The sequence below is a fragment of the Malaclemys terrapin genome, chromosome 3 (genome assembly GCF_027887155.1).
Source record: "Malaclemys terrapin pileata isolate rMalTer1 chromosome 3, rMalTer1.hap1, whole genome shotgun sequence".
NCBI lineage: Eukaryota > Metazoa > Chordata > Testudines > Emydidae > Malaclemys > Malaclemys terrapin.
The window spans coordinates 171,549,916-171,563,618 of record NC_071507.1 but is presented as its reverse complement, the minus strand read 5'-3'; the positions used below and the strand labels follow the sequence as shown (position 1 = coordinate 171,563,618).

General features: G+C 40.1%; 1 protein-coding gene across 5 annotated transcripts in view; it reads right to left on the bottom strand.

Moving 5' to 3' along the window:
• Nucleotides 1-13,703, bottom strand: part of SNTG2 (syntrophin gamma 2) — a 461,693-nt gene that overhangs the window by 159,956 nt on the left and 288,034 nt on the right. For all 5 annotated transcript variants that reach the window (XM_054024597.1, XM_054024598.1, XM_054024601.1 and 2 more), the window contains 2 exons: nt 7,203-7,290; nt 4,390-4,481 (listed from right to left, as the gene is read on the bottom strand). In XM_054024597.1, the coding sequence (XP_053880572.1) occupies nt 4,390-4,481; nt 7,203-7,290 (180 nt within the window). The remainder of the gene's footprint in view (nt 1-4,389; nt 4,482-7,202; nt 7,291-13,703) is intronic.

Below are 13,703 nucleotides of genomic sequence, written 5' to 3'. Positions count from 1 at the left end.
CGTCAAACTGATTTTCCCAGTGGACCAGCAAGGCCATGTAGGGGAATACCTCTGTGATGGTCTAACTACCCAACAACGGAGCAAGCTATTCACACTATTGGCTTGTATTCACTGGTCTTGTGACTGGATCTACATGTGAGTGCATAGGGACTTCTGTTTCCCTCTGATAGTCTAATACACCATCCCAACTATATTGGGGAATACAGATCACTAATCATTACCAAGCAGCCTACCGTTCATCACAGAATCTAAGCACCATGCAGAAGATGTAAAAAGAAGGCACAAACAGTTCTAAAAGGTACTTTTCTCTTTTTCACATAGTTCCAGTGAGTATGTAGATATTTTTATTTAATGGGACTCATTGCTAAGGAAACAGTTTATTGACAAGCATGTGTATTTCTGATGTGAGCACACTTGAAAGCATGGTCTTGCGGGTAAGGTACTAGACTGAATGGCAATCAAACTATGGTGAAGGGCACCATATAAGTACCCAAGATAGACAATCAGATTTGTAAAAGGGACATAATAATTCCCCTCTCCTATCTCTTGTCTGTCTTGTCTTTTTAGATTGCTTTTTGGGGCAGGACTTCTCTCTATCTGCATGTTTGTATAATGCCTAGTACAGTAGGGAACTGATCTTAGACGGGGCCTCTAAGTGCTACTGCAATAGAATAAGAAAAATAACAAGCATTCTTGGGCTCAATCTGATCTCCTCTGTCCAGGAGTTCCATTAAAGGGTTTTGAGAATCATTACAAACTATAACAGCAAATTGGGCCACTTTTAGAAGAGAGCAATTCATGAAAAACAATAGTCCTGGTCTTTTTTTTTAACTGTATAAATGACATTTATTAAAAAAATAGAAAAACGCTTTAGTTTGCAACTGACATTTTCATGACCTCTTCACTGGCCTGTTTTGATCACAGTTTACTTTGATGAAGTATCTCTGCTTCTTTTAGTGGGCCATCTCAGAAGCTAAGACCACTTTCTTTACAGAACATTTGAAATCTTGCCTTTTCATCTCCTTTTTCATGGAGTAATGGGCAACCTTTTCAAACATTTTCCTATGAAAGAAGGTTGTGACTTTTCTATTGGGCCAAGTATATACCATGCAGCACTTTGCTCTGCTTTGACTTCTTTCCATAGTTTCTTGTGTGCATACGGTGGCTCTTCTTGTGAGACTGTAAAACTTCAGAGGGATCTGGTTCAAGGATATTTAAAAGCTAAACTGTTTTAGATATTCACCTCTTCTTTCTCTCTCTCGCTACAGGATTTTGAGCTTTGCCCACAATCTTCAGTGTTCCATCTCAGAAACAAACTCTGATTTTCTTTGTTATGGGTCCATATAACTCCAATAATTTATTTTTAATTTTATACAATAAGTAAAAATCAGCATATGGGGTAAACCAAGACCAGTAATACATCACATAGTAATCACCCAAAAAGGAGGAGTATTCCCAAAATGCACAGTAAAAGGGCAAACCATATAGCAAAATAGTATCCAATGTACTTAGTCCTCAGCCATGCACTAGACTTTTTATCTGGTCATTTATACTGGAGCTCATAACTATGTTATCTGGGAACCATAGCATAAAAACCACACATGGAGGGTGAAGGAAGTAGCGTAGAGATGTCTAGAATCTGGAGAGGCTAAGGTCTCTTTCAGATACTTGGTACAATAGCTTTCTAGTATCTAATATTATTTATCCCATAGCCTTCACCAGGAACAGGTCCTCATTTTGTTAGGCATTGTAGAAACATAAATGGTACCTGCCTCTGAAGGGCTATGATACCTATAAAATACTTGACAATGATAAGGCAGCTAGTGTGCTGAGACCACTGCCTATCATGCTGACTAGCACTGTCTCATTGTTTCCCTATACTCCCTAGGCTGTGTATATCTACCTATTGTCCATTGCCGTAGGGTTAAATGGTAAACTGTCTCTTTTGTTTCCCATAATAATTCCTAGAGCATAATTCCTAGAACATCTTTTCATAAAAACATCCTGTCTTGGTTTAAAAATTGCTAGTGATGGAAAATTGTTCCAATGGCTAATTACTCTCACCATTAAAAATGTATGTCTTATTTCCAGTCTGAATGTGTCTAACTTCAATTTACAGCCATTGGATAATGTTATACTTGTTTCTGCTAGATTAAAGAGCCCATTATCAAATATTTGTTCCCTGTGTAGGTACTTATAGGTAATAAATAAGTCACCCCTTAAACTTCTCTGTGTTAAGCTAAATAGATTGAGCTCTTTAAGTCTATCACTGTATGGCATGTTTTCTAATAATCTTTATCACGGTGTTAGACTAGATGACCCTCAGAGTCCCTTTTAACCCTATGGTTCTATGTCTTTCTATGATCATTCTTATGGCTCCTCTCTGAACCCTCTCCAATTTATCAACATTTCTTGAATTGTGGACTCCAGAACTGAACATAATATTCAAGCAGTGCCAAATATAGAGGTACAAAAAACTCTTTACTCCTACTAAGATACCTCTTTCTATGCATCCAAGGATTGCATTAGCCCTTTTGGCCACAGTGTCACACTGGGACTTCATGTGCAGTGGGGGCGGCTCCAGGCACCAGCGCACCAAGCACGTGCCTGGGGCAGCAAGCCATAGGGGGGGGCGGCATGCCGGTCGCCGTGAGGGTGGCAGTCAGGCATGCCGCCGAATCCGCATTACCAGCGGACCTCCCGCAGGCATGCCGCCGAAGGCTGCCTCACTGCCATGCTTGGGGCGGCAAAATACATAGAGCTGCTCCTGCGCGCAGTTAATTATCCACTACAACCCTGAAATCTTGTCCAGAGCCACTGCTTCCCAGAATAAAGTCCCCGTTCTGTAACTATGGCTTACACTCTTTGTTCCTAGACATACATTTACATTTAGCTGTATTAAAACACACATTGTTTGCTTGCTCCCAGATTACCAAGAGATGCAGGTTGCTCTGTGACCGGTCCTCGTCATTATTTACCGCTTCCCCAATCTTTGTTGTCTGAAAACTATCAGTGAGAGTTTTCGTTTTTCTTCTAGGTCATTGATAAAAGTTAAACAGTGAAGGGCCAATAACCGATCCCTGTGAACCCAACTAGAAACATACCCACTTGGTGATAATTCCCCATGTCTAACTACATTTTGAGACCTATCAGTTAGCCATCTTTTAATCCATGTAATGTGTTCCATGTTAATTTTATATTGCTCTAGTTTTTTAATCAAAATGTCATCTGTCATCAAGTTCTGGTGGTGGAGTGAGTATTAGCCTTATGGATCAGTTTGGGAATGGGCATCATTAAGGAAAGATGCTATGGGAGAAAATACAATGATGTTTCTGAGAGCAGCAGACAAGCAGGCAGTAGAGACAGACAACACTGTCTGAGCTGAAGGGATGAGGGAATGGACACTATGAATCAAAAATACAAAAGCGTAATAAGCCTTGATGATATGGAGAAGAAACATGAATTTGATGCATTGTGCATCAACAGACCTGTTACAGAAGACTGTGACCTACAGTGAGTGTCTGCAGATGTGCATTATCCCAGTTGGAGCTCCTGGAGACAATGAGCTGGACTGATGCACAATGCCTCTGGGAGTGCTGGGGAAGCATGGCTAGAAGTTTCCTACCACACCCTTTCACTGGGTGCAATATGAGTTTTCCTTGTTTCTACACTAGCCTCACTTTGTTGGTTGAAGTGAAAGGTTGTCATAGCTATGGCTGCATCACTGCTCCTCCCCTTCCCATCCTCTTTGGGAAAGCTGGCACCCAAGTATAAAAATTAGGATTGTGACAGGTCAGCAAAAGAAGGGTGAGGGTGTAGGGGCTGTTTGTGTCTTTTTACTTTCTTTGTGTACCCACACACTTTATATTAAAGAAGCAACGGTGCTATCTGCTAAAACTATCATACATGCCACAGCTTTGGTGAATAATCGCCTGCCTTGAAAAAGGCTCTAAACAGCAGATCCAACAGACCATTGCATGGTATTACATCTGCCCATTTTTTAACTACATGCTGAGGATTGTAAAATAGGTGGCATTCATTTTGGTTCAACGTAGACCTATTACTAATACAATTTTCTTATCCCCCCCCTACCTTCCTTTTTTCTTTTTCATTTTCTCATTCCTAGCATGTAAACTGGTTTCTCACTAATTGAATCTTGAAATGCCTTCTGGCATGGCAGGAATATTTTGACTTCTGTATTTCTATGAAATTCAATAAAACATGTGAAAGTTCACTTGAAAAAGTATTGTTTCAAACTTTTAGAAGTTAGCCAATGGCCTTATGATAATACCCTTGACAGAGATTCATTTTCATTCACCATTTGAAATTAGGTTTGGGAAGATAGTGGTAACAGATTATAATCAGACTAACTGGAATCAATTTGCTTACTGTGTTAGTTGAGTTTCCATTCAAATGTAAACCACTGTCAAAGAGAGGTGAGGAAGCTCCACTGCTATGATCACTGGATGGTCCAGGGGAACCTGCAAATCAGAAGGTGATAGATAATTGCTTAACTATTTTAAAATATTAAACAATCCATTATTATTTCAACCGAGGAAGGATTATATTGTGAGAATTGGTGAAATAAGACATCGTACAAAAACAAACACGTGATTGCCTTTTAGCATGACAAGCAACAGTATGCATCTGATCATAGGCTATACTTTACAGGATGAGAAAGATGAAGGCAGTTAGTTATCTTTATATACAGACTGCTCAATGGGATTACTCGCATGTTTAAGAGTTTGTCAGATTAAGCCTTTTTACAGTAAGGTTGAGTTTTTGAAAGCTGAATAGAGAATTTTGCCACACATCTCCCATTAAAATTAATAGCTACATTCCCTAGTCACAGGTTAAGGGCATATGCATGCACTGGTTTGTAAATACATCTTAGCACTTGGCTTGAATGGTGCCTATTAAGTGGCCATGTAAACTTTATTAATGGATCTGATTTTTTGTTGGTGAATGCCTGTTATTTTAGAGAATTGGAGATATTCATTATTTTAATTGGGAAATTAAATGCAAGAAAACACATTATTGCAATGTTCATATTGCATGGTTATGTGCTCAAAAGCCAAGTTTTGAGCTAATTATTCCTCATGCATGTATGCATTAGGAGGTTGTCTGTAAACATATTGTTTGATGGCAACTTATCTGAGAAATGTATGTCTATTTGGGTTATAGATAACATATATTATATTAGAAATAGTATGTGATTACATAATTAAATACTATTACAATGCAAATGCCAAAGAGCACAGGGTTTAGGTTTTGCTTTTAGATTTAATTCTTCCATTTTTTTTTCTTTGCGTGCTTAATTGTGCAAACTTCACATTGAAATAATGTATGTTTTACATTGAATTTACTATGGCAATCTGAATATATTGATAAAAGCATGTAAAAATCAAACTCACAGCTCCACATTCATTATCACCAAAATTCATTATTCTGTCTGCAGCAATCACTTGAAATTCCTCTTAAATCATTTCTCATTAATAGGCTGATCAAGTCTCTAACTTAATAACACATAACAGAGGATGACAATCATTCATGTCCATATGCCTTTTTTATGCTTCTATTCCATGCACATTTGTTGGGCTTAGCAAAAATGGAAATACATTCATAGAACTGTACAATAAGGCTCATCTTCTCCATAACAATTTATGCACATATTTTAACTAGAGAAGAAAGAAATGATTCAACTTTATTTAATTTTTCCAAGCAGCCATGTCGCTGTATCTCATAAATGTTTTTTATATAGCCAGACGTGCTAAAACCACATTCTATGGGAAAGTTACCGAATAAACCCCTACCAAGTTTTGAACACTACTGGGCATGTATGGGTTTTTAGTAGTTTCTTCAGGCCTTTAAATCTGTTAAAAACAGGTATTTAAAATTATTCTAAAATGCCTTATAACAGTGGAAGTTTGATGATGATCATTATTTAACTAATCATGCTTTCATTTATTTTATAAAATATTTGTGTGGAAGAGTCAGAAACATACAAATATAGTTTATCAAATACATTGCCTAAATTCACAAAATAAAAAAATTCTATAGTTTGTGTGCAGATCATACTCCAAAAATACCTTTTCTACACTGGTAAGTTGCCACTCGCACTGGTTTTAATGGATACTATTTAATGGATAATATCTCTGTGGCCCCTAAATGAGAGGTGGCTCCACGTGCTGCCTCCATCCCTAGCACTGTCCCCGCCACTCCCATTGCCCGGGAACCAGCTAATGGGAGCTGCACAGGTGGCGCTTGCAGGTGCGGGCAGTACTTGCGGGCAGTGCATGGAGACCCACTGCCTCCCTCCCCCCAGGGGCCACAGAGGCATGCCAGCAGCCAGCCACTTCCAGGAGTGGCATGGGGACAGGGCAGGTAGGCAGCCTGCCTGACCCCTGCTGCGCTGCCGACTGGGAGACACCTGTGGTAAGCACCTCCCAGCCGCAGCCTGCACCTCACACCCCTTCATGCACTCCAAACCCTTGCCCCAGCCTGGAGCCCCCTCCTGCACCCAAACTCTCTGCCAGAGCTTGCACCCCTCACTCCTGCACTCAACCCCCCCCGCTCCAGGCTCAGCGCGGAGCCCCCTCCACACTCTGAACCCCTCAGCCCCAGCCTGGTGAAAGTGAGTGGGGGTGGGGGAGAGAGGTGGAGTGAGTGGGGCTTTGGCTCAGGAAGGGATGGGGCCTCAGGGAAGAGACAGGGTAGATCCTGGGTTGTTCTCAAATTCAAAAAGTGATCTTTAACATAAAAAGGTTGGAGACCACTGATTTAAGTATTGCACACAGAGCGCAGCAACGCCTATATATATTTAAAAATTTGGGCCTATATTCTTACACATTGAACATTAAATAATAATGTACATTAACGAATAAAGCTTCTTGCAGTAAAATATGGGAGGGGGGAGGGATAGCTCAGTAGTTTGAGCATTGGCCTGCTAAAGCCAGGGTTGTGAGTTCAATCCTTGAGGGGGCCACGTAGGGATCTAGGGCAAAATCAATACTTGGTCCTGCTAGTGAAGGCAGGGGACTGGACTCGATGACCTTTCAAGGTCCCTTCCAGTTCTAGGAGATGGGATATCTCCATTTATATTATATTATATCTGAAAATAAGATTATTTCTCTGTGTCTGCTCATTATGAGAAATATTGCAAAGGGAAAAAAAATTAACTGTACCCATTAATTTCTTCTTACCTAATGGGAGCTTTAGAAATGATGGAGCTTCCCTGAGGTACTGTACAGTGATGGTAACTTCATCGCCAGCATTTCGCAGTAGGTGTACCTGTCAGTGTGACAAATAACAGCTACTTTTTATCAAAAGAGAACCAGCCACAGAAAGCAAAATAGTCTGCAACGAAACCTCCATCTCTGTTGTTTTGACAGAAATACAACAGTAATGTTTATCATTGGAATGAAGCATATCTTGTGGGTCAAGCCACTCCATCAAATGATAAAACCAAGTATACCCACAATTACTGAAGAAACTGAGAAAAATTAAAAGTTGAAGGACAGACAGGGAAAAAAACAACGCTCTCTGAAAACAATTTCATATCATACACCTGTCGTGACAGGAAAGTGGTACATTAAGGATGAAAAAATGAAATGTAGTGCAAGTTTTACATTTCTGTTTCCTGATTGATATAGACTTGTAGCAGGAATTCATTTTCCTTGGCCACCCAGAGCACTTCAGCCATGTTAACAAGATACAAGAAAATATTGAGTTAAAATAATCAAATGGTTTGTACTATAAGGCCTCTTTGCATACAATTGTTTTCTAATTCAGATATTGAAAACAAGTGAAGTCTATTGTGGAGTGTAGCTGAGGCCTGGCCTGACATGAATAATTAACTCATGGAAGGAGGCCTCATTTTTTGGAAGACAGAATTAGGGAAGTAAATGAATCATCAGAGTAGCACTGCTGTATGCCACATAACAATACGTGAGTGCCGAAGGCTGGAGTCGAATTAATTTCTTGGGAAGTCGAGTGGGGGAAAAAAGTCTCAAAGGGAATCCCAGCAGTTTCTGGAAAGGATCTTCATTCCCAGTCATTTTCCTTTGCACCTCCCTGCTTCAAAGCATCCTGCTCGCTCCTTCTTTGATCTCACTGAGCTCCTGCTTCCCACTTAGCCTGTTCTCTGCTCAGTGAATTTACCTCTTGGCCCCAATATTTGTCTCAGTGTTGATATAATTGCAATTGTACCATGAGTTTGGCAATATCTGATGTTTTATTTAAAGCCACAGCTCCTGCAGCCACATGCTTACATGAAAACCTCAGTTTTCATTTAGAAAAAAGCCTTACTGGGTGTGGGGAAAAAGCTGCAAACATCGCCCGAGTGCACCCTGGAAACTCAAAAACAGAAGGAAAAGGAAAAGAACCATTCATTTATTCTAAATCTCACGGTTGTAAAGCCAGTCTCATGATTTTGGGGTATAACTTCTTATTTCTGAAGATGTGTGGTTGGCAATATTGGTCTTCCCTGCCCCCCAACGTACAGGTAAAGGGGGTGCCACCTGTAATAGCAACCACAACACCTCTCCTTTAGCTCCCCATCCTCAGCAGAAATATGCAAATGTACCCTTGATGGCTGTTAACTCACCCGCATCCTCCCCATTCTCCATGTATCTGTATACTCTCCTATTGCATCTCTTTGGGAGTGTCTTTGTTTCATCCCTTCGCACAGTGTCTAGCACCATAGGACCATGCTCTCTGATTGGTGTATCTTTGTGCTACCATAATATAAATAAAAACAGAACTGACAAGTGAAAGATGGAGAACTTATGCACTGGCAGGCTAAATGACTTGTTCAAGGACACACAAAGTGTATGGAAAGGCTGAGGACTGAACCTAGCTATCATGAATTCCAATGCAGAGCCTAGGCCACAACATCATTCTTCTACAAAAATTGTTCATTAAAAGCTGAGACTGAGTTGTAGGCTCTGACAGTCATGAACTGTATTATACCACATTCCTGAATAGTTCAAATAACTGATTGTTTTATGTGCAGCCTATTACATATCTGCACACATTTTAGAAACTTCAGTTGGTATAAATAACTGAATTTGAACCTTCAGCTGAAATGAGTAAAAAGGAGGTGGAGAAAGCGTACTTTGGGAGTGCATAAGCTCATTTAGGTTGGATTTATAAAGCATCTTTGTTCACTGTAAGCTTTCACATTATTTTTTAGTATTTTTCAAATTCCTCAGTAACTGGATGACCAATTCATTTTTAATTAACACTGATTTAATAATTCTTAAAACCCCATTTTGACCTTTCTGCAAATCTATCAAAACCAAGATTTTTTTCTCTTTACAACAGTACAATATGTACAGGTCAGTGCCTGACCCATTCTGCCATGCCTTTACAGAATTGTTTTGAAAGATAAATCCAGTACTGGCAAAGAAGTACTTTCCATTCAGGTCACAAAAGAAAAAAAAAGAAAAAAAAGTAGGGCAGCTCAGATCTTCGGTAAATGGAAAGTCAATATTAATCCATCCTCCCCGCACGTAAGTCTGAGCAGAAAGAAAAGTGAGTGATCTCAAGTAACACTTTACATTGAAAAATTAGTAATGTGCCTTGTAGCTTTAGATCAGCTACTTTGAATGAAGAGATGGGAAACTCATGGGGCCCTACAATAAATGATGTCTTGGCTTTTACTTTTAACAAACCCTGTCTTACACTCTAGATTCCTATGTAGCCTTCATCACTTATCTAAGTGTATCACAGTAATTAATGCATTTTATCCTCACAACAGCCCTGTGAGGTAGGGAAGTATTATGCTTCATTTTACAGAAACTGAGGCACAGGGTAGATTAAGTGACTTACCTGAAGTCACCCAGGATCTCTGATTGATCAGGGACCTGAATCCAGATCTCCTAGGCCCCCTTTCAGTGTTCTATTTACTATACCATCTTTCCTCCTAATGTACTATACGTATAATTTGATTAATGTTTAATTTTAGCAAAATTTGGGATATGAGCAAGTTCTGTTTTGAAGAACATCATTGATAAATTGGATGACCTCTAAAAAATGCACAGGATTCATTTTATAGGCCATTACTCAACCCTCCGATTCACATTGTTACAACAATCTATTTTAGCTTTGCAACCAGGCAGTCATAAACAGTGCGTACATAAAGCAGTCTGTGATGAAAAATGCTCATGATAAAGGTTGAGGAAACAGTTGGTAAAGTCTTGTATATGTTGAAATGAGTCAGTTTTTGCTTTTTTTAATCAGTCACAGGATGATGAATGTGGCTTCCTGAACTCCATTAATATACACATTAGGATTTGAAATGAATTGATGTACTCTTTCGAGGCCATTCATATCAACTAATCACTTTGTGCTATTTATGCTAATCTGCATGTTAATAAAGCCTTCAAAGCAACATCCAATGCTTTTAAATTTGAAAAATACATTTCTAAACTAGAAAGAGTAAATTAAGATCTTGCCGCTCTCCAAAGATGGAATATCTGAAATTTTGACTCATTAACCAAGAGGGTATAATTTGGAGAAACGTCTTATTAGGGTGTCTTTTAAAGTTAAAAACAATTCATTACATTATTCTAGTTAAAATATTGTACCTAATTAAGAAAGTTTCAATATTTTAAACCAACTGATATAATTTAGTCCCTTAGTCATTATATAACAGAAAAATATGTGAAATTCCTTATATGTTCCTTTCATATATATGGACTTCGACATGACTTGTATATCTCAGAATTAAAGAGACAAATTCAATCAGATTCTTTGGAAGGCAGTGCAGACCCACGGAAAGGGTTCATGTCTGCAGAAAGTCAGTCAGGGAGTTGTGAAGGTGCAAGGTATCCACAACATCTTCTCTTCTTTGTCAGATATGTTCATGTCATACTCTCTGTTAATCCAGCATTGCAACTAACCATGGGAGAAACCAATTCTGACAAAATGGACTGAGACCACAATAGGAGATATAGGCAAACATTGACATAAATGGCCCCTTTCGGGGCCTCAGTCCAAGACAGCACCTAAAATCATCATTTTCAATATCTGCAGAGAAGTCTGATGCTCTGTCTGGCAGAAAAGTGCCTGCAAGAGACACACAAAGAGAGAGACAACCACACCAAACATACCTGGCATGCATATTGCTGTGAACGTCAAAAGAAACGCCTATAGTAGCACAATACATGTATGCAACAAAAGACTGGTGAAAAACACTGTTGTGAAACACCATGGTACAATGGAACTTATTGAATTCAAACAAATAGCAGTGGTTTCCCTTTAAAAACCACATGAAGAGTTAGCATGGCCAACTGACTTTCCTCTGCAAGAAAAAACAAACAAACACACCATATCTTGACATAGGCGACTTCAACAGTCAACACCCTCTGGGGATATTCCAACAATGACAATAATGGTGAAATAGCTGAAAAGCAAGAAGCAACAAACAACTTGAGTTTGCTCTATGATTTCCAGGATAAATATACTTTCCAAAGTGCACAATGGAACAAGAGGAACAATCCTGACCTCGTCTTTGTCATCTCTGAAAGTTCAGAAAGGAAGTCATGGCAACAGTCCTAAAAATCACAACATTGACCAGTGCACGTGACCACAGAGGCTGCAGTACGACCCAAGAAAACAAAGTACCCACTGAGATTCAACTTCACAAAGGCTGACTGGGAAGGCTTTACAGCTGAATTGGATGGATCCATCTGTCATATTACTCGGACACACATGCACTATGGGGAGTTTTTCTCCATGGTGTGGAAGACTGCCCAACAGCAAATTCTAGGAGATGCTGGATGCTATATATGCCCGGACTTTCAGAACAAATAAGTGAACAATATTAAAAATATGTCAAATTGTTTGACTTGGATCCCTTCCGCGAAGAAACCATTGTGCTCGAGATAATGCTTATAAGAGAGATCCAAAAGGAGCAGTGCAACTGCTGGAGGGAGTTGACTGATAACCATCAGTGCGTATCAGTGCAGTCTCTCCCAACCAAGTAGCACCCCAATTTATTCTAAATGGTAAAACAGTCCACGAAGCAAAGCACAAAATGAAACAGATTATGCAGGAACTTCAATCACTTCTCACAGACAATGAAGTCTGCAATGAGTCCCTTAACATTAAGGAGTTGACAATAGCCATGAAAACACTTAAATGTGGAAAGACAGCCAGACTCAATGGACATAGTGAACTATTACTGTACTTTGAGATTGACAGCAAAGAAGAGGCTACTTGATTTTTTTAATTCTTGCATGGAGACAATGCAGATACCCAGGCTGTGGAAACAGGCTAACATGGTTGCCACCACTCAACCATGTAAAGACCCTAATTCTGCAAAGAGATATTGACCAATACTCTTACTCTGCTCAACCTACAAGCGATACAAACAGATTATAATGGGTAGAACAGCACCAACAATGGAAAACCAGCTGTTTGATAACTAAAGCAGTTTCTGCCCAGGGCTTTCATGCTCTGGTCAAGTTACAAATCTATCTCAATACATCAAAGTTGGCTCTGAAACTTGCAAAAAGAGTGGCTGTTAGTGTCATAAGTAGCAGACAGGTCAACACAATAGGTCATCATACACTTCTACGGAAACTGGCAAGAATTTTGAGACATAACAAGTTGGTCCAGGTCTTCTACACCCTGCGCGAGAATTGACATGATCAGAAAAGTTGATGGTATACTCAACGGAATACACAGTAGAACCTCAGACTTAGAGATACCTTGGAAATGGAGATTGTTCATAACTCTTAAACGTTCAGTAACTCTGAACAAGATGTTCTCGGGGCAGAGGAGTTGGAGCTGCAGCCACAGGGTGAGGTGGGGGAGGGGCTTCTGACCCTTGAGGTACCAGGGCTCTGGGAGGGGGGTCAGGGCTTTAGATCTGCGGCTCTGCTCCCAGTTTCAGCCTCGTGAGGGGCGCCAGAACTCAGGGCTTCAGCCCTGCAGCTCCATTCCTGGCTTCAGCCCCACGGGTAACAAAAATTGGTTACTGTAGCAAGCTTCACCATCATGCCTGTCACTCGCACCATCTCCTGGGACCACAGACCTTCATCACCCCACTCCTGAGGGCTGTCCTGACCAGATCAGGCCACAGAGAGGGACCCATATGACATCATAACCTCTACCAGCTCCAGCTGAATCCCTCCCTCCTTCCCCCCAGGATGAAACAGGATCAGACTACTGTAAATAACAATGGTTATTTGAGAAATAGGGAGTGGGTGATTATTTTAGTCTGAAGCTGTCACAAGAGAGCACTGGACATTTGCAAAGAGGAAAATAATGCAGAGTTTTTAAAAACAAAACTGATGACTGATTTTTGTAAAATTCAAATACTTCCCTTGTTTCATTGCTATCATTAGCCAAAACAGTGAACCATGCCATGGAGTTATAGGCTTGCAGGATGAAATCCATCCGCTTCTTTTTTGTTTTTTTAATAACTATCACATTTCCCCCCCCCCACCCCCAACTTTACATCCTCCTGTTCTCGCTGCCTGGAGCCAAGATCCATACCACATAGTCTGGTGGCAAGAGCAGGGAACCCAGAAGCTTTAGTCAAAGGTGTCACCCACTTGCATGTGACTTTGAGCAATTCAAAACCTTGCTGTGTCTCAATTTCTCTTATCTATAAAGGGGATCTATTGTTTACATGCTGGACCTCGCAGGGTTGCTGTAAGATTTAGTTAATATTTGTGCCCTACTTTGAAATT